Source organism: Tinamus guttatus, unplaced genomic scaffold, assembly GCF_059628265.1.
Source record: "Tinamus guttatus ecotype Peru unplaced genomic scaffold, ASM5962826v1 Tinamus_guttatus_pri_ptg000343l, whole genome shotgun sequence".
Taxonomy (NCBI): Eukaryota; Metazoa; Chordata; class Aves; order Tinamiformes; family Tinamidae; genus Tinamus; species Tinamus guttatus.
Genome location: NW_028288877.1, coordinates 585488 through 604441, shown reverse-complemented (window position 1 = coordinate 604441; position 18954 = coordinate 585488). Strand labels below are relative to the sequence as shown.

Here is an 18954-nt window from a genome sequence, read left to right as displayed (position 1 = left end):
TCTGAAAGAGTGTACAGAGGTTTAGTGCCAAGTAACAAAGATTCAAAGCAGTATTTTTCCATCTGTAGAGGGAAGTAGAAGTTGTGAGAAATCCCACGGCTTGTGAGGTAACGAAAGCTTGTGATTACTGGCTTTAAAAGTATTTAAAAAGCTTTACTGAGTGTCATGACAAAATCACCATTGCCTGGTTGTGCGGAGTAAGGAGAACTTGTAGTGCTTGATGTCAGGAAGGAATCATGGGAAACATATCTCTAGTTTTAACTACAGAGAGTGCTGAGGACCTTTTGAAAAATATGTGTTATTAAGTGGAAATACAGATTTTCAGGGAAAATGAATAACTATTAAATTACATGCAGCATGTGGATTTACATTTGGATGACCCAATTTATGTCTGGGATAATTCGTTACTTTTTTAGCATCACATCAGGTTTTCTAAGGTTTGCAGTCTTCCAAAATACATGCGAAATTGCAGAACTTCATGGTAGTGATGATACCAAAACTGATGTGATCTATGTATGGAAGTTCAAAAGACCTATATTGACCAAGGTTAATCTGAATGTTAATAGCATGGAATTTCTTCATGGTATGATTCAATGTTACTGGGAATTAAAATACTATTAGTAGAATTTGGAATTGGCTATGCTCCAAATATATAAGACAATAATTTAGTTTTAATGTAGCATACCCGTAATACCTCTAAAAGTAATGGGAAGAGTATTGTTTTTATTAGACTAAATGAAACTCTTAAAAGAGCAAAGTTGCCATCACTTACTTTCATTAATCTATTTCACAGCCAGCAGAGCCAAATAATTCAGTTGCATTTTTGTCTGGCAACTAAAGGAGGGAGCAATTCAAAATTCATATTAAGTGTTTCTGATTATTTGTTTAAAAATCCGATTTATAAACATTACAAGAAACTTTTAATAAAATAGCTTATCAGTCACTTTTTTTCATGATTTATGTGACATGCCAGGAAGCTCTTGAAGCTAATTCTGGTTGAACTACAGAGTAAGAGTAGAGTAGAGTGTCACTGAAATAAGAGTGTCACTGATCACTGATAGGGTTATTTCCATCAGTGCCTTAAGCCACAGACTGTCTCTGTACATTGTTCTCGCAAAGCACAGTGTACATTTTCTTTTTCTGCTTACTGGAAGGGGAAGTCCTAGGTTTTTAAAAAACTCAGCCTTCTATAGGGGACAAACTAGACTGGTATACTTCTGCGGACCACTGCTATTTTGGTTACGTGCTCCCTTTCCAGTATTCTTTTCAACATGAGGCAGAGCATAGCAAGTACATGCAATATGCAAACCTATGAGTATATATTCACAGTACATGCAATATGCAAACCTACGAGTTGCTTGATTTTTCTGTCACTGCAACCATGAACCTCAGTTTTTGCTCCAGTCAGTAGCGGACAGTAGGAAGGAACCACTGTTGCATCCTTAAGAGTGTACATTCCTGTATTTGTGAGCAATGGAGATTTATATGTTGTGTATCTGAAAATCAAGCCAACTTACTGAAAAGGCAGTGGAGTTAAATTTGAGCAACAGTTTTCAGATGTTTGTAAGAGATCTACATTCCTACAACATGGTTTAAGACAGTCTAGTGCATCTCAGACAACCTCTTGAGGGACACCAAACTTCTCTCCCATGGTCTTTATCTTGGGATTGTAAAGAATCAGAAAAATTGCTAGTAGCTGCAGCAAGTCCTGCTTTCTGCCAACTTCTATGCGTTTCCAGATGCCTGGAAATTTGGGGACACAAGTCAACAATCAATAACCACTCACAGCAGTGCTTAGTTCCCAGTTACTGGTGTGAAGGAGCAATAGCAATTAGTACTTCATCTCCTGTTCTGTATATGTAACGTATTTGGACCTGATTGAATGCTTATAAAGTCAATAGGAGATCTCCCATGCTTGTTCAACCAAACCATTAGAAAGCATGAACTGACATGTTCTAATGAGCAGGGATGAGTGATAATCAGCTGATTGTTTGTGGTCTGATGGTATTAATCTTCAGATCTGGAAGACATGACGGGCGACAGTAATTTGACAAAATTCTGACAAATTTTGTAGAGTCCTAGTAAGAGAAAGTTGTGCTTTCCTCCCTCACAGCTTAAAAATGGAGCCAAAGACCAAAGGACTAAAACAGCAACAGCAGCAACATAAGAAACTGCTGGCTGCCATGCTTTCTCAGGACTCCTTTGATTCTGCCCAAAGCACAGCTCCATCTGTAACCGAAGAAGATATTGACAATGAAGATGATGCAATGGAACTGTTGGGTAACTGCAAAAATTATATGCATTTTCTAATTCTTTTTATTATAGATTTAAAATATAGTAACCAATATAAAAATATAATAACCAATGAAACACAGATTAGTTTGAATCTGCTTCCTCTTTTTGACCCGCAAGTTTAGCAAGATTTAGTAGATTTTAATATGTAAGTTTCAGGAATGCATATAATGAAGACTACTATATAACTGTCAACTCTATCAAACTCCCTTAAAAAACAAGCATTTCAGACATGGAATTTGTTTGAGACTTCTTAGCTACAAGTAGGCAATGTAAATTTGTAACCTCTGCAGGAGTTTTCATGGCAATTTTTCATAGTCTGGATTATACATTGAACTGTTCGGTGGCAGGCTCTATGCTCACTGCTCTCTCCTTGCTCTCCTGGAACAACTACTTAATATCACACAAGAGAAAGGAGGGAAGTTGTTGAAGAAAGCTTATTAATAATCTCCTTTTTGACATTTTTAAAAGCTCCAAAATAAGATGCTTGAAAAGTAATCATTGACTTATTTTTTATTTTTTGGCCAAATATGAAAATGTAGGATCAAAAATGTAGGATCACATGAAATGCGCAATCTTGAAGGATAGCTTGACATTCTTCTATCTAGGAGTTCTGTTGCAAAATATTTGTTCGTAAAGAATTTGAGGTGCAGATTAGTCTAAAAATAGAAAAATACCTGGTGCTCTATTATGATGCTGTACTTTAAGTGCAGTTATATTTCTGTTGCTTCATTATTGCAGTTTTCACAGGATCACAGAGTCATAGTATAGGTGAGGTTAGGAGGAAGTGCTATTATCTAGTCCTAGCCCCTGCTCAAAGCAGCATGAACGAGGGCAGGCTACTCAGCTGGCTTTTGTGTATCTTCAAGGAGGGGTAACTCCACAGCCTCTCCGGGCAGCCTGCTTCAGTGCTTGAGCACCCACACTGTAAACAAGAGTTTTTCTTACATTTAAATAATCAAGAATTAATGTATACTTGTTTTTTGAATAGTTTCAAATTTGATTCATGCAACTGTATTTACAAGAAAGTAAGTCTAATGCCACACTTTTTTTTGTAGAAATAGCTAGCTCTGTGAAATAAATTGGTAACTCTAGAATTAATCCATGGATTCCAGTGAAGGGCATGACTGTTTTTGTCTGTGGCAGTGTTATTTCCTTATTTCCTCCTGCAGTTTATAAATCTTCCCAACTTTATCATCAGAGTGAGATACATATCTGTAAAGAAAGCTGAGTGGGTATCTTGAGCTGACATATTTCACAGGACTCCTCTAAAGTAGGGTTCTGTGGCACCCAAGCAGTACAGTAGGTAAGTATCATTTGGCATCATCATGGCATCATTTTATGGTGTGTGGAATAGATGGTTTTTTTCCCCTGTGTGGGGATAGCGAAGAAAAGGCCAGACAGTTTTGCTTCTCCAGTATCTATGTCTTTCCCTCTGGACACTTGGATCCCTCAAGATATCAGGAAATAGAGAGGCAATATAAAGAAAATGTTCTTTTTCTAGTGGCTTGACTTTTGGCCAGAATATTATCTGTATATAAACAATTTTTTTTATATATATTTTATTTTTTCAGAACCATGTAGCTGTAAAATACCATCCTGTGATTTTAGTCAGGTTTTGTGCCATGCAAAGCCTGGAACATTTGTACATTTTAACAAAACCAGCAGAGTTTATACAAAATTAACTTACTGTGAAAGCTCACAAACTGGACCTAGGTCTGAGGGCCTAGGACAGAGTTTTATGTAGGCAATTCTGAGATTCTGATAGAACTCATGGATATTTCTCGAGTAACCATGAGTGGAATTATTATAGTATAGCCGTGTTGAAGTAACTGCCTCTGATAGAAAGTTCACTATATACATCTTGGTTTTGTATTTGTTGTGCTTCTGAAACACTGGCTTTTATTTTAATTCTCATTTTGGATTTTGCTGACCCTACATGGTTTAGATTCAATGAAATTGTAAGAATTACATTGCTGCAGAACTTCTCAAAACTTGAGGCTTTGACATGATGTGAAAAGTATTTTATTTTCTTTTAAGAGAACCTAAATTTCTATCAGCAAGCACAGATATCTTTAATTGCTATATTTTCCAGATCGGTGACTCTATCATATTAGGACTGAATTTTTATATTAGCATTATTTTATACTGCTTTAATCCATTAACTGCTTTGAGGCTTTTTGCACATGCAGTGTAACTACTTTCCAGTTGTGGCTTTCTGCCATCACTGAATTGCAGAGCATTAGTGCATATAGCTACTTTACTTGTTTCCTTTAGATTTCATTATTTGTTGCTTATTCAACCCTTCTTTGAAAAGCTACAAAACCTCATACCCTGAAGTCTGAATTTTGTTAAAGCGGATTTCACTATTGACAACAGATTATTTTAATCCATATGATATTTTAATCATTAGAATTTTTGTAGAACAAGAACTCTATGTCTTTGCGTGTATACAAGACAATCTTTGTCAGAGTTTAGCTGATTTATTTACCTATCAAAATATGAAATTGACTATTGCTGTGTTTTCTTTCGATGACCTCCTGGTAGTCATAATTGTCAATGAAGATTTAACAAGAATGAAACATTCCTAATAAAGGAAGCAATTAAACTATTATATTTTTAATGGTAAGGATCCATTTCAAAAGAAATATATTCGCAAAGATGAAAAAGAAGTGATTTCAATTATCATTGTCCATATATAAGGTAAGATGTATAACAATATTGTTAACATATTAGTATGTTGACATGCCAGTATCTTACCTGGGGAGTACAGAACCAGCATGTTAACACAGACGTGAGTTAACCTAATAGTGTTAACATAACTCTGCACTGCTAATTTTAAGGTGTGATTTTCTTTTCCTCAAGAATTCCCAAAGGTTAACTAGTCGTTCATTCTCGTGCCCCTGAAAGATTGGCAAGTGATCATGTTTACACGTGAGAAGATAAACAGAGAATTTGACATTGGTTGTCCATAGCTGTGGGATAAGACAATAACTTATGGTAGTCTGTTCGTTATAGATGTTACCATTCAGTATGGTAGTCTATTCGTTATATTTTATACCACTTTACTAGTAAGTCTTTTAAGCTCACAATATCTTTTAGTAAGTTTATAAGTTTTATAATTTGTCCAAGAGGATATTTGTAAGGCTTAGAAGAAGTTATCAGGTGAATTAGTCATTTACTGCGACACTGCCGTTCACTTGTTTAGTTATTTGTGGTTTGATAAAATGAGTTGATACTAAAGTGGATTGTTCTTAATATTACTAAAGGAAAAAGAGGTAAAATAGAGAGAGAAAATCACTGCTACAGGCACTAGATTCTCTTCTGCTGAAATGAGTTGCATATGAGATAAAAAAAAAAAAAACCCTAGAAGATAACAAAGCATGTCTTGTTTCAGGTTAGGCAATGGTACTTTTCTGCCTTTGTAAAGGGGAACCTTGTTCTTAGTCTTTATGTATAATTTTGGAGGAATAGTCACCTGAGATGCAAGTATCAGTCTAGCCCTTAGTGTTCCTTCTTATCTGGAGGACTATTTAATTTTTTTATCTGGAAATCAACTGCATGAAGTGTTGAGAAGAGATGAGAAAGACCCACTCACAAAAAAACAGTAATTGCTGCCAGTGGATTGGGGGCACTGATTTAAGATGTGGAGGACACTCTAGGCTTTTCCAAGAAATGACTGGAGAGTTTTGATAAATAATCATTATTTTTACAGAACAGAACACCTGCAATAGGAATAGCTATAATAACGGGTCATGTGTGAGAAAGGCAAGGTGATTTAGATTGTGCAGGGATTTTCCAGCTAGCTCTGATCAAGCTGTCCTGTATTTTTCAGACACAGTGTAGCTGTTTAGCAAATTTAAATAGTTTATGAAGAGCCATGCACTAACATGTTCAGTTTATAAACAAGATCATTCTCTCTTTGGAGTTTGCAGAGAAAGGAAGCATGAAAGAAGGGATTAGTTAGGACTGTCAGGGTACTACCTCAGTAAAAAATGACAGGATTTCCTTGCTTGGAGATTTAAAACGGAGCAGTGAAACGGAGCGAGGTCTAGGAAGGTTTTCTCATTATTCATTGTACACATGTGTGAAATCACTGTGTGTATGGTGGGAGAACAGGATTGATGCAGTCAGGGCAGTACAATTTAAGAAAGTGGCAGCAGAGCAAGAGCTGTAGAATGATTACCTAATTTAAGGCATCATAAGCTAGTTTTTGACCTGCTCGTGTGAATTCCTTGGCTTTGGAATTGTTCATCAGAGGAGTGGAGAGGAAGAAGGCTATTCAAGAGGACATTTGTGACTTTAATGTTCATACTGGGAGGTAAAATTTCCAAGGCAAAAGTTACATCCAAATACTGCAGCGCTTGATATTTTTCATGTTAATGTATGACTGAGAGTGTCATGTTTTTCTGAAGTAATAGGGTGTCTTTTCCTCTAGAGAAGTTGTTCTTTATTTTATATACAGGCATGTCGCTCACAAGAAGATAAATACTGCCAGTAAGGACAATCAGGGAGGTGTAAATTCACTAGGATTTTGTTGGGTGGAAATGGAGAATGTATATTTGTTGCAAGAGATGCTCCTAGGTGATAGATCCTAGTTTATAGTGCTGGTTATAGCATCTGACAGATTCTGGTATGCATAGCAATGCAAAATAGGAGTTGAAACAAAATCAACCAAAACAAAACTATGAATGAAATGCTTCAAAATATGTTTTGCAAGAAATTCTGCCTTTTCAAAATGGAGTTTGCTATTAGGAATGTGTGGGATATTTCTGTAGAAAAACTGATCCTATTATCATGTACTGCAAACACAACAGCACCTTTCCAAAACATCCAGATTATGGTTTTCTGATGCATCCATTACTTGCCTGACTGAAATAATATTTTAGTACTAGTCATAGAAAATAATTTTTGACTGACGCTTAGTACACATAGCTTCTAAGTTCTGATACAGATAATGAAAATACAGCATTTCATAAACACATTACTTTTATAACTATAAATATTTGTTATGGATTGTTTCCCAGTAGTTGCACTATTTTTTTTCTATTTTATCTGATAGTTGTGTTTGGCACCTTAAGTCTGTTTGAGTCATAGGCTATTTGTATTATATTCCTAATTAACATATTATAAAGAATTTTAATGACTGCCAAGTTAAGTTTGAAACTTTTATTAAGTCTGTTTTCCCCTCCAACACCAATGCTGTACTTCATGGAAAGCGATCAGCAAAATGTATGTTTTTGTTGCATTCATAATCTTGTAAATTTACCTTTATATCACATAAGGAAATTATATGGGCAATTCTAAAGACTTCTGAATACCTCCTTCTCGTGGAGGACTATGGCCCTCAGCAATATTTTGAGAGAAACTTTCATCTATTCGACTGAGTACTCAGGGTTCTTGCTCCTCTGCTTCCTTTCAGATAAGAAATCAACAAATGATTCTTTCTCTAGGAGCCTTGCAGCTAAAGTGATGAGTGTCAGTAGTGTCCAAGAGATGTTTCTAATGAGAAAATTTGTGGCATTAAAGAAAGAAGTAGTGCAGAGAATATAAATTTGGTTTTATATGTTAATATCACTAAATACCATTTATGTGAGGACATAGGTGAGAACATACGAGTTTTCTGCATATGAATAGCTTCCTGAAGGAGAGAATGTTTATACATCATGTCCTCAAATTGCCAAATTTCACAGAACCTAGCCTCAAAGCCTGAGTCACCCTTGAGGAGACCAACTGTGAAAAAGCTGGTTCTTGTTGAGCCTTCTACTTAAAAATTCCTGCATCTAAGTGACATTCCTGCTTAAGTGACGTATGTTTATATATACGCATAAGTGACAAAGCACTAGAACAGGCTGCCCAGAGAGGTTCCTTGTGGAGTCTCCTTCTCTGGAGATCTTCCAAACCCTCCTGGATGCCACCCTGTGCCATGTGCTCTGGGTGTCCCTGCTGGAGCCGGGGGTTAGACTAGGTGATCTCTAGAGGTCCCTTCCAACTCAGCTGTTCTGTGATTCTGTGTGTGGTTCTGGGATATGTGTGACTGAGGTTCATATCTGGGCTTAAAATGGCGTAAGGCACATCAGGGCAGAAGATAACATGGAGGCAGCAGCAGTGTTCACTTTTCCATTCTTTGCTTTATTTTTTTCTGTTCCTTTTCTCTATCTCTCTATTCGAGTAAATCCGCTAATTTGTGTCTATTTCAGGCGGGGTATTTCATGCTGAGCCCAAGTGTGATAGTGCTAGAATGAGGCCTCCAACTAGGATTTTACGCATGTTGTCACTGTTAGGAGGAACTGGCTATCTAATACATCACTCTCACTCTCCTTCACACAACCTTCTGTCATTTGTTGTAAAATGTAGCATTTACTCTCTATGTACTAGATGGCACTTTGGTGACTTCATGAGCAGTGGTCAAGTATGTTTCTTCTTGAAATGAAAAGTATCTCTTACAGTGTTTGAACTTAAGCAATATCTTTTCTATATTTACTGCTTATGTGGTATTTGTTAGGGTAGTATCTGTCTACTTGAAAAATGCTCATGAGTTCATGTTTGCATCAATTATTTTTATTTTGCTGACAGGATGGGAAAATGATGTGCAGATAAATTGCCTTTTGTTCCCTGAGGGCTGATTCCCTACCTCTCTTCCGCAAGCAAAGTGCCTGTGAATATTTTTGGCTTCTCTCTGGGCAGAAGGGGGATTCTTCTTACTCATTATAGTTCTCAATACAATTTTATTCCAGGATTTCTCTCTTCATCTGCCCCGAATACTTGAATAGTTGAAGGCAAAGTGATCTAAAAGTCATGTGGATTTTATTCCGTTAGTCCCTTCCAGATTTTGTTCTTTGTTTAAAGAGAACCCTTTGTGCCTTTCAGGTTAACTTGGTGTCTCCTTGCAGGGCCATTTTTTATCGTTTAGCATGGTAACACAGGACACAATGTTACATCTCTCAAGATTTACAGGTAGCAAATCATATAACTCGGTAGCAGAAAGTGGTGTGCAGTAAATACTAATGGATTGCTGGGAGAAAAAAAATACTAATATTCATACAACCAGTTACTAAAAGCCAACGTTTAATTTGGGCTTGTAAGATTAGCATGCACAAAAGCTGTCATCAAGTTTTCTGGTCATCCAGCATCCATTCATCTGCTGAAGCATACAAACCTCAAAAAAGAACCTGCACAGTGTATATGTCTATGAAAATTATCATAGAATCACAGAATCATAGAATGCTTAAGGTTACAAGGGACCTCTAGAGATCATCTAGTCCAACCCCCCTGCTCCAGCAGGGTCACCTAGAGCACGTGGCACAGGACTGCGTCCAAGCAGGTTTTGAAGATCTCCAGAGAAGTGACTTCACAACCTCTCTGGGCAGCCTGTTCCAGTGCTCTGTCACCCTCACTGTTAAAATGTTTTTCCTTAAGTTCCTGTGGAACTTTTGATGCTTCAGTTTCTGGCTGTTTCCTCTAGTTCTGTCAGTGGCCACCAGGGAAATGAGGCCAGCACCATCCTCCTCACTGCCTCCCTTGAGGTACTTATAGACACTGATCAGATCCCCCTTTCAGCTTTCTCTTCTTATGTCTTATCAATCTACAATTCTCTATAAGGCTGCTGTTTACGGTAGGTTCTTCTGTATTGGGCATTCTGTACATAATTTCAGTGGATTAGAGCTGCAACCATATATGTGCTCTAACATTAACATATGGAAGTCTCAGCTTGCACGGGTACAAAATCAAAGCCAAGGAAACTGCAAAAAAAAATAATGTACAGGATAGCTCAAACTCTCTGGCTGCCACAAGTTTGTGTAATTAATTAAAGAAAGTATTAGTAAATATGTTTTTATTCTTTTTCTTTTCCTGAGATGGTAAGATCAAGATATGAAAGATTCCACTAAGTGCTTTTATTCTGGAACCATTCCACATTTTATAAAAGCACCGAGTTGTGGTGTCTATTCAATGAAGTGAAATGATAATAACTAGTATTTTAGGGTAAAATATACATGCATTTAAGCTATTTTTGATTTTTTAGGTGCAATTAGTGCATTCTACTGCTTTGGCCAAGATATCACAACTATCCTTTTTTAAATTATATAGTTTAGAAGATAAGCATGCAGACTGTACAAAATGGATGATGTGATTATAAAGCAGTGAATATAATGCTTTAAAGCTACTTTTATCTTCTAATGATGATAATGTTGAACACAACAGAGAGATTATTTCAGCTAATTATTACTCTGTTGTTCTGAGTATTGTGGATTTAAAGGGCTGCTCAAGATTTTATTCATTGGAGGCTAATTCCGTGTCTGTCAGCAGACTAAGTGATCCTTGACTCCAGCAAAGCAGCTGTAAGGGCAGGATACTTCGCAGGGAGAGGGGAAGATTTTTCTTATGCAAATTTAGATCAGATTGTATTTAGATTTAGATTTTACTCCACTGTTTTTGACAATGTTGAAGCGAACGTTCCCATTTTGTTAAAACTGCTGAATAAGAATTTTTTAAGTTTACAAAGTGACCAAAAGCTCTGTGCTATGCTGACTTCTTTTTTTAAAAGAAATCTTACAGGTTTCAGATACTTTCATATCTTCGCTTTGGAAACTGGGTTGAAAATTATGTGTCCCACTGGGCCCTGCTGATATTATTAACCACAGAAGGTGCTTCAGAAGTCAATTATTTGGTTTTAGATGCACAGATTTGCTAGATGGATTTACAAGTATGAGAAAGAGACTGACAATTATGTGGATAATTTTATTGAGAGGAAGCAATTGGATCATAAGCTCTTTACTAGGACTGTAAAACTAATTTCTCTGCCATTCTCTTAGCATGATTCCTAGCATATGAAGTTGAAGCAGACAGGCACTGCAACAGCACAGGGGAATAACTTGAATTTTCACTCAAAAATTTGTCTGCAAAAGCATGGATATTTTGTAATAGCAGGTGTTCCTAATAAAATCCACAATGAACTGTTATTTAAAAATTTGATATCTCATATGAGCATATATTGTCTACTAGAGCTAAAATAATGAAATCGGAGAAAGTATCCATCATCTAGAAAATAAATGATAGTGCAGGTAAAAGAATGAATAGCAAAATAAAGTTTCACCTTGCTTCTTACTCTAGGCTATGGAAGAATGAAACATGGGAAAACCCATGAACAAAAAAGTGCTTTAAATGTGAAGCTCAGCTTACTTGAAGTTCCACCTACCATAGCAGATTTTTCTCCTATGAAGTAATGTGGCAGTTTTGAGATAAGATGATATTATAGGATCAGAAATACTGTCTTTTTCATTGGGAAACTTGCCATATCCTTACATCTGGTGTTTTCTGTAGCCCCCTTAAAAAAAAAAAAAAAAAAAAAAAAAAGGTTACTTTCATGGTATATTGTACAGAAAGTAACAAAAATATTGTGGAAGCTATGCCCTCATTTCTTCCATAATAACTATTATTTAATATCCTATGCCAGTCTCCAATCTGATAGCAGTGCTACAGGTGCAAGCTATTTTTTTAGCTAAATATTATCAGTCATCCATAACGGAGTTCCATTTGCTGATTAGAATTGTTCTAGCTCTTTTAGCTTCCCCCTGGTACTGCCAAAATGTTGTCACACCTCATGGCTATCTGTAATGTGAGGCCAAAAGCAGCAGCAAGCTGGTTCAAAATCAAAATGTTGATTTGTGCTAAAAAGAAAGACAAAAGAGAAAGAAGAAGAAAAAAGAAGGTGAATGGTATCAAAGTCGAATAACCAGAAAAACCTACTTTTGTAATGCTACACTTTAGAAGTTGAAACACTGAATACTAGCATTATAGAGATCAAAGTTAATGTGAATCTATCTAGACAGCCTGTTTGACAATTAGAGGTTGTTACAGTTGTTCCCATTTTCTGAGTCCTTCATATGGACTGAAATGCCTGGCATATGGTCAGATTAGTATTGTTTAAGAAATGCAATAACCCAAAGACAAGAAAAACCTCTAGTGGGTTGATAATATTTTCATGATGAACAAGTTAGATCAACAGAGAGAATGAGATCTTTTTCCATTTCTAGATTCTATTTACCAAATCTTAAATCTTCTTTGTTTAGTTTTCTGCTGATCTCTTACAAAGGCACTTCCCAGTAAACTTTTAAGCAGTGCAGTGACTTCAGTGGGAGCTTGCTTAAGGATTTGACTTTGGATGTAAAGTCTCATAATGAGAGCATCACCTCTAGCACAAGTGCTTGGACATACACAGATTTCGTTCCTCAGAAAGAAGTTATCAGTTTTTCTCTGAAGACATTTGATATAGTCTACATGCTCTGTTATACTCTTTGGTACCGTCTCAGGATAATGTCCTTTACTCCTCTGACACCCTGGATCAGATTCCTTGTGGTTCCAGAAGTGAGTTTCCTTCAATATGCTGGAAATAACACATAGAGCAGCTTGGCTTACTGCCTCACTAGGAGCCTTGGGATGTGACTTCAGGCTTCTCTGCACAGAAGAGCACAATTACAGGATGAAGTAATGTGTTCCTAAGTAGAGATGACTGTGTTTGGCTTGCTGGCTTCAGGTGCTGTTGCACATTTGCGTGTCATTCTGTATTTCACTGATACTACGAAGATATCCTTATCCTGCACCAAACTTCTTATACTCTGAAGGTATCATAATTTGGAGGTTGTGACTACCTTTCACTTCAAAGTTTCCTGTGATATCAGGGAGACTTACATTCAAGTAATATTTTTGTGTGCTAACCTTATACTTTATGTAGATCTTCAGTATTAAAAGCCATATAAAGCCATTTGCTGTATATTTAGGCTTTGTCCTCTGCAAACATCCTTACCAAAGCAAAGTGACTGTTTCTTTTTGCATGAATGCCCCTATAAAGTGTCTTACTATTGTCTCCATTTACAAAAGGAAGGATTGGGCTCTTGGCCTCCTGTTCTTTTGCTATTTCGTTTAACACTTGCAACAGCTACGAAATAAGCCCGGGATGATGAAGACTATTTTTTTAAGTGGAAGCTGTGACCACTAGAGGACGCTAATGTTTTTTCTTTATGATCTGAGTAATCTAAATGTAGATTAGATTTAATGCATTCAAATGACAAACAAAGTGCTTAACGTTGCAGAAACAAAATTACCATGTTTACAAGAAAACAGAAGAAAAGTCTGTGGAGTTTTTTTTTTTTTTTTCTTTTAAAGGATAGAAACTTTAATAGGTGCCTGTTATAGCAAGTTCACACTGCAGGCTGCATTTGATTGCAAAACAGTATACTAAGAGGTTTTTTTAATTGCTATTGTGCACTGTAGCTCAATGTTATAATTTTCCATTTTTTTCATTTTTTTGCACTGTATATAACTTTCAAATCTCTGATTGCAGAGGCTATACATCGTTAAAAAAAAAAAGAAGAAAGAAAAGAACATGCAGAAGAAATGAGAAACAGGTCTATTCTTTTTTTTCTCCTTTAAATTAAGAGGTAATATTTCCATATAAGGAAGCAAACAGCTTGCTTTTCTATAAAATCAAGAAATGCTGTAATGTGCCACAAAAATTGGCTTTAGAAACCTCCATATAACCTGTGATATAGTAGCTGTCTTTGAAACTGCCCAGATTTGCCTTTTTTTAACAAAATATATTTCTCTTTGCCAAATTTTCCAAGTCTAGGTCCATGAGCCTGTAAGCCTGTTCCATGACTCATCTAATCATTCAAATTGTGAATATCTGGCTTGTGTCATCCTGGTTAGTGTAGAGACCAGTGGACTCAGAAAGAAACACTTGTCAAAACATGGCACAATCATATCATATCAGCAATTGTTTCTCATAAAGACTTCTGTTGGCCACATATATTAAATTTATTTCAAATTTTGTAAACCTAGTGCAGAAGTAGTTACTGAAGATAAAGCAGGGAGAAAACTGGTAGGAGAGAAGAAATAGCTCATACTTAGCTGCTGGTAATGTGGTTTTGTAAGAATGGGATTTTGTTGGTGTGAAATATTTGCGCTTCTTAATTTTATAGTGTTTTTAATTACTTTGGCATGTAGTTAATGTTAGACTTCTCAACTGTGACATTGAGCTAATGCTGGAAAATGGTTTACAAACCAAAGTCCTGACATTGTTTATGACATAACATACCTTAATTTAGTATGTGGTGTTATGTAGTCTAAAGGTATACTTAACTGTATCATAAAAATTTAATGAGTTGGTTGGGATAAAGGAGGTGGAAAATGAAGAGTCATCATTAGAATGGTCACCTCTGATTCATCTTTCAGCCTTAAAATTTGTTGAAATCATCTCTTGTGTAGCTACGCTGATCATCCTTTTCCTGAGGATAAAATTGGTATAATTTCTGTACTGTGTTTATCATAGAATGAGGTTTAAAATTAGTTTCTGGGTAAAGGCCAGAAAAATGAACTCTTTGAAAGTGGATGAAAAGAAAACATATGGTTCAGTGTTTCCAGCTTCAGCTATTTAGAATTCTGACCAAACTGATACTTGCTCATGAAATTAAGATGTTTTTGTTGGTAACAGGATTTCTGCTCAACTGCAAGTGTTAGAAAAACATACTGTGTTGGAGTAGTAAGAGGCAGCTTGTTTTTTAAATATGAATAAAAGTAGTGAAGTACAAGAATTTTTCTTTGTGTGATAAATTTATTAAGGGTATGTTCAGTAGCTTGACTCTAAAGTTTGCTATAGAGAATAAAGTATGCCTGAAAACCTATAATTCTTTGGGAGAAGAGTGCAGAAGAAAGAGAATTACTTTTTCAGGCTGTGATATATATTAACTGGAAAGAGTTGGAAAGAGCAAAAGAAGCATTCAAGAGAAAAGAAAGGTGTAATTATAACTTCATATGCAGAAAGTGAAGTTCATAGGACAAACCTACATCTGCGTGAGTAACTCAATATATACCTCTTTCCATGATCCTGCATATTTTTCAGAGGAAAGGCAACAAAGGAAGTTCTAGTCTGTTTGCCAATATTCCAAGTCACCTGTGTATGGTGGTTAGTTATGACTCTCCAATAACAACATACAAGAGTTTCTAAACATGTTCAATGTCTCACTGTGAATAAATGGTCAGGCAAGTTCTGTTTTGATTGCTGATCGCTTGTTAGCCTACCCTCATCCACACATTTTATCAACTAAATAAAAACACTTTTATTGCCTGTAAATGTACCCATACTCTAGTATGCCATACTATTTCAAGAACTGATAAGGGTTATGAAAATTTAAATACTGCCTTTCATGCTACTAGCATCAGTTTTGAGACGCGGAAAATTTATGAGTTTGTTTATCAGCTGGTTCGTAATGTTATAGTGCTGTTAACTCCTTATGAACATCTTTCTAAGAAAAGACCTTTGCATGAAATACTTTTGCAGGGCCTAATATTCATTTTTAACCAACATGCTATGTAGTCAAAATAGAAAATATTCGTCTTTGAAAGTAAATGATTATTTAAGATTGAAACAGACTTTTTTTTCAATTTTCCATTTTTAATGTGACTCATTTGGAATTTTTTATTAATTAATTTTATTCACTTATGCAATTCAATTGACTTCTAACCAATTTTGAAAAAAAAGGACAACAGACTCTATAAACATTTCCTAGTCTTACAGCTGTCAATAAGAAGTGGTTGTCATGTGAGCAATAATATTGTTTCCAAACAATAAATACTTGATCAGTGCTTACCCTTTTCTCCAGATAATTAGTAAGCTGATGATTTTAGCAAAGGGAATAACATTCCCTACTTTTCTTATCAATTCGAGGCTTTTTGAAGGTGGAGGTGCATAATGACATCAAGTTTATTTTCTCCCTGGAAAGCTATAAAGAGGGACTGTTGTTATTCGCCAGGCTCGAGTGCAGCTGTCCTTTTTGTGTGTGTAATTATGATTCTCTGAAGGTGTTGACAAAATATTGGCTAAGGAGTGCCAGTAGATATGACTTATTTGGACTTTTGTAAAAACACCTTTGTCAAAATCTCTCACAGGAGGATAGTAAGAAAACTAAATGACCAAGAGGTGAGAACTAAATCACCGTCATGGATTAGAAGCTGTCCTGGTGGCAAAGAAATAAAAATGAATAAATACATTATCCTTATATATTTTTTTATTTATAACAACTCAGTAATTGAAAAGTGGAGTATCTCTTTTAGGACTGCATTGTTTAATACATTAATATTCTCCATTTGGAGGTGATGATGAAATGTTGATATTTACAATTTGCACAAAATTAATCAAGTTGGTCAAGACAGAAACTATTGAAAAATTTTCTAAAAATAAACAACATAACAGTAGATTAATTTTGTTAATGAGAAATGCAACAGAATAGAAGAAAAAGAACAAGTTGAACTCCTTTACAATTTTAGGGTATTAAATTAACATAAACTCTTTTGATGAGGTGTTTGCAGACCCATAACATCTATGACCAAAAAGAGAACCAGTATCTTTCACCCATGATGTTGCCCGACAATGTAATATCCTGTGCACTGCATCTCCCATTTGATTTCTTGCAAGTGCTTGTCGTTGTCTTTATGTGAACCCTCTAAGATATCCCAATTTGCAGTAATGGTCACTGCAAGTTCTGATTTGCATTGATTTGCATTCTAGTTACCATAGGGTCAAGAGTGGATACAGCGGAAAGGAAGGAGGTTTGAGAGTGATGCACAAAGGAATTGAAGAGTTTTGTACATATCAGTTGAGAGAGAAAATGAATTAGAAAGAGGATGCCGAATGAGTAGTGAGGATAAATTGGATTGTCTGAGGCCTCTGCCAGGCTTGTAACTCCAGACTGTTGGCTGAAGCTGTTGCCACCCTCAGCCATGTGCCGTGCACTGTACCTCTAAAGGATATGGAAACCCTCAGGGAAGAGACATCTGATCTGCTTTTAAATCAGTTTGTGAACCACAATAGTTTTCAGCCCAATCCATTAATGATTTTTTTTTCTGCTTATGAGGGCAGCAATGACTCTCTGAGGAGGGGGAAGTAGTTTTGGCTGGGGGCAATATCAGCCAGAGACCTTCCACACTGAGTTTTTTTCAAGGACAAAAGCTAAGAAAACTGCATTGGTGTCATGTAAATCTGATAGAAAGGAAAGTACTTGTTTTGCCCAGTATACATTTATCTGGTGGGACTGTTCACAGTCAGACACAAAGCCTTAGTAAGATATAAACCAGTAGTGATATCCTCTCTGTACTGTGTTCCTCCCTCTAAAGTTTTAGCCTATGGTTTTCTGTGAGTTTATAGTTTTGCATATAGTTTAAAGTTCTGATCCTAGTAACTTTTGAATCTATTGACCAATTTCAACAAAATTTGAACAGTTTCAAACAGAATTCTCATGTCTGTGAAAATTCTTCCAACATCCTGAAAACTGGTATCTAGATAGAGGACAGCCTAGTTAGGAACACTTCTGAAGCTCCAGTACAAACTAAGGAAGTGCTACTACTGACTGATCAGGTGTGAATCAACAAAAGCATCTGCTATCTCTTGCCCAACTAATTTGGGAAAAGCTGTAAGAGTTAATACAGGAGAGAAAGATAAGGAAGCAGACTACTGGACAGAAACCAGTAGTATTACTAGGGAGAGGTTCTTCCTTGAAGACAGCTGATTCAGCATATATTAAAAGGCTGTTACTTAACCAGCATTCTTTCTAATGATTCTTTGAACTTGAGGAGATGCTGAGACTGTTTGGTTTGGTAAAATGAAACTGAAGTAGAAGAAATGTTTTCTAATGGTGATAATTAGCGAAAAGGAAAAAAAATAGCAGGAGAAAGAATAAACATGCAGAAGAAATAATAAAGTAAAATTAGAATGAGAATATGTCCAAACACCAGATCTATAAAAGAAAACTGTGCTGGTAGACAGGAATGAGACAGGAGGAAAAATACTAGGCTTAATTATAAGCATCCAAGTCATCTCAGATATTAACTAACTCATTTACTTGGATATGAACTAATATTGGAATCTGTTGTATTAAATACTGTATTGAGTACTTTCCTTATTATACTAATCACTTTTTTTGCTGTGATCAGGAAGAGTGTTGGTCTAAACTTAAGTTTTTGAAGCAGCTTTATCTTCTGCACATTTACTTGGAGTTTTGAAAATCTTGGCAAAATCTGTATGTGATCTCTGTACTTGCCTGCTGTGGTCTCAAGATAGTAAATATAGTATTTCTTTTTTTGAACAAAGTAAACCCAAAGCAAAAGACACTAAAGTTACTTCTAGTACTTATTTCTCATGCCTACTGATCATATCCTAAAATTGTAGCCTGCAGGATTTCAGCTGCACATTCCACCAAAACAAAGTTTCATAGATTATTTTCTGTAAAGATCTTTTCTCATAGCGTCTTCTATTCTAACTTCCTTCACTAACCGTCTATGATCCTGGTTTCATCTACATCATCAAATACTGAACTGAAAAAATTTAAACTCTATTTGAATATCCGCTATTCTGATTGCCTATGTAAAGCAACCTATACCTGAATAAGAAACCTCAAAAAGAGAAGAGTGCATCTGTACATTCAGGTAGCTTAATTTATTCCCCCAGTATAATTTTGTTTGCATTAAGATTTTTTTTAATTGTATATGCTTTTTAAACAACCAACTTTAAAACTGAAGACCCAGTCACACTCATTTATTTTAACATTTAAAAATTCCTCCCTAGCACTAGTTTGTATCATGGATCCTTGTAGTCAGGGTCATCACAGTTAA

General features: G+C 35.9%; 1 protein-coding gene across 2 annotated transcripts in view; it reads left to right on the top strand.

The window, feature by feature from the left end:
- CUNH8orf34 (chromosome unknown C8orf34 homolog) overlaps nt 1-18954 on the top strand; it is a 132939-nt gene that overhangs the window by 53786 nt on the left and 60199 nt on the right. For both annotated transcript variants that reach the window (XM_088529744.1, XM_010225665.2), the window contains one exon: nt 2114-2280. In XM_088529744.1, the coding sequence (XP_088385870.1) occupies nt 2114-2280 (167 nt within the window). The remainder of the gene's footprint in view (nt 1-2113; nt 2281-18954) is intronic.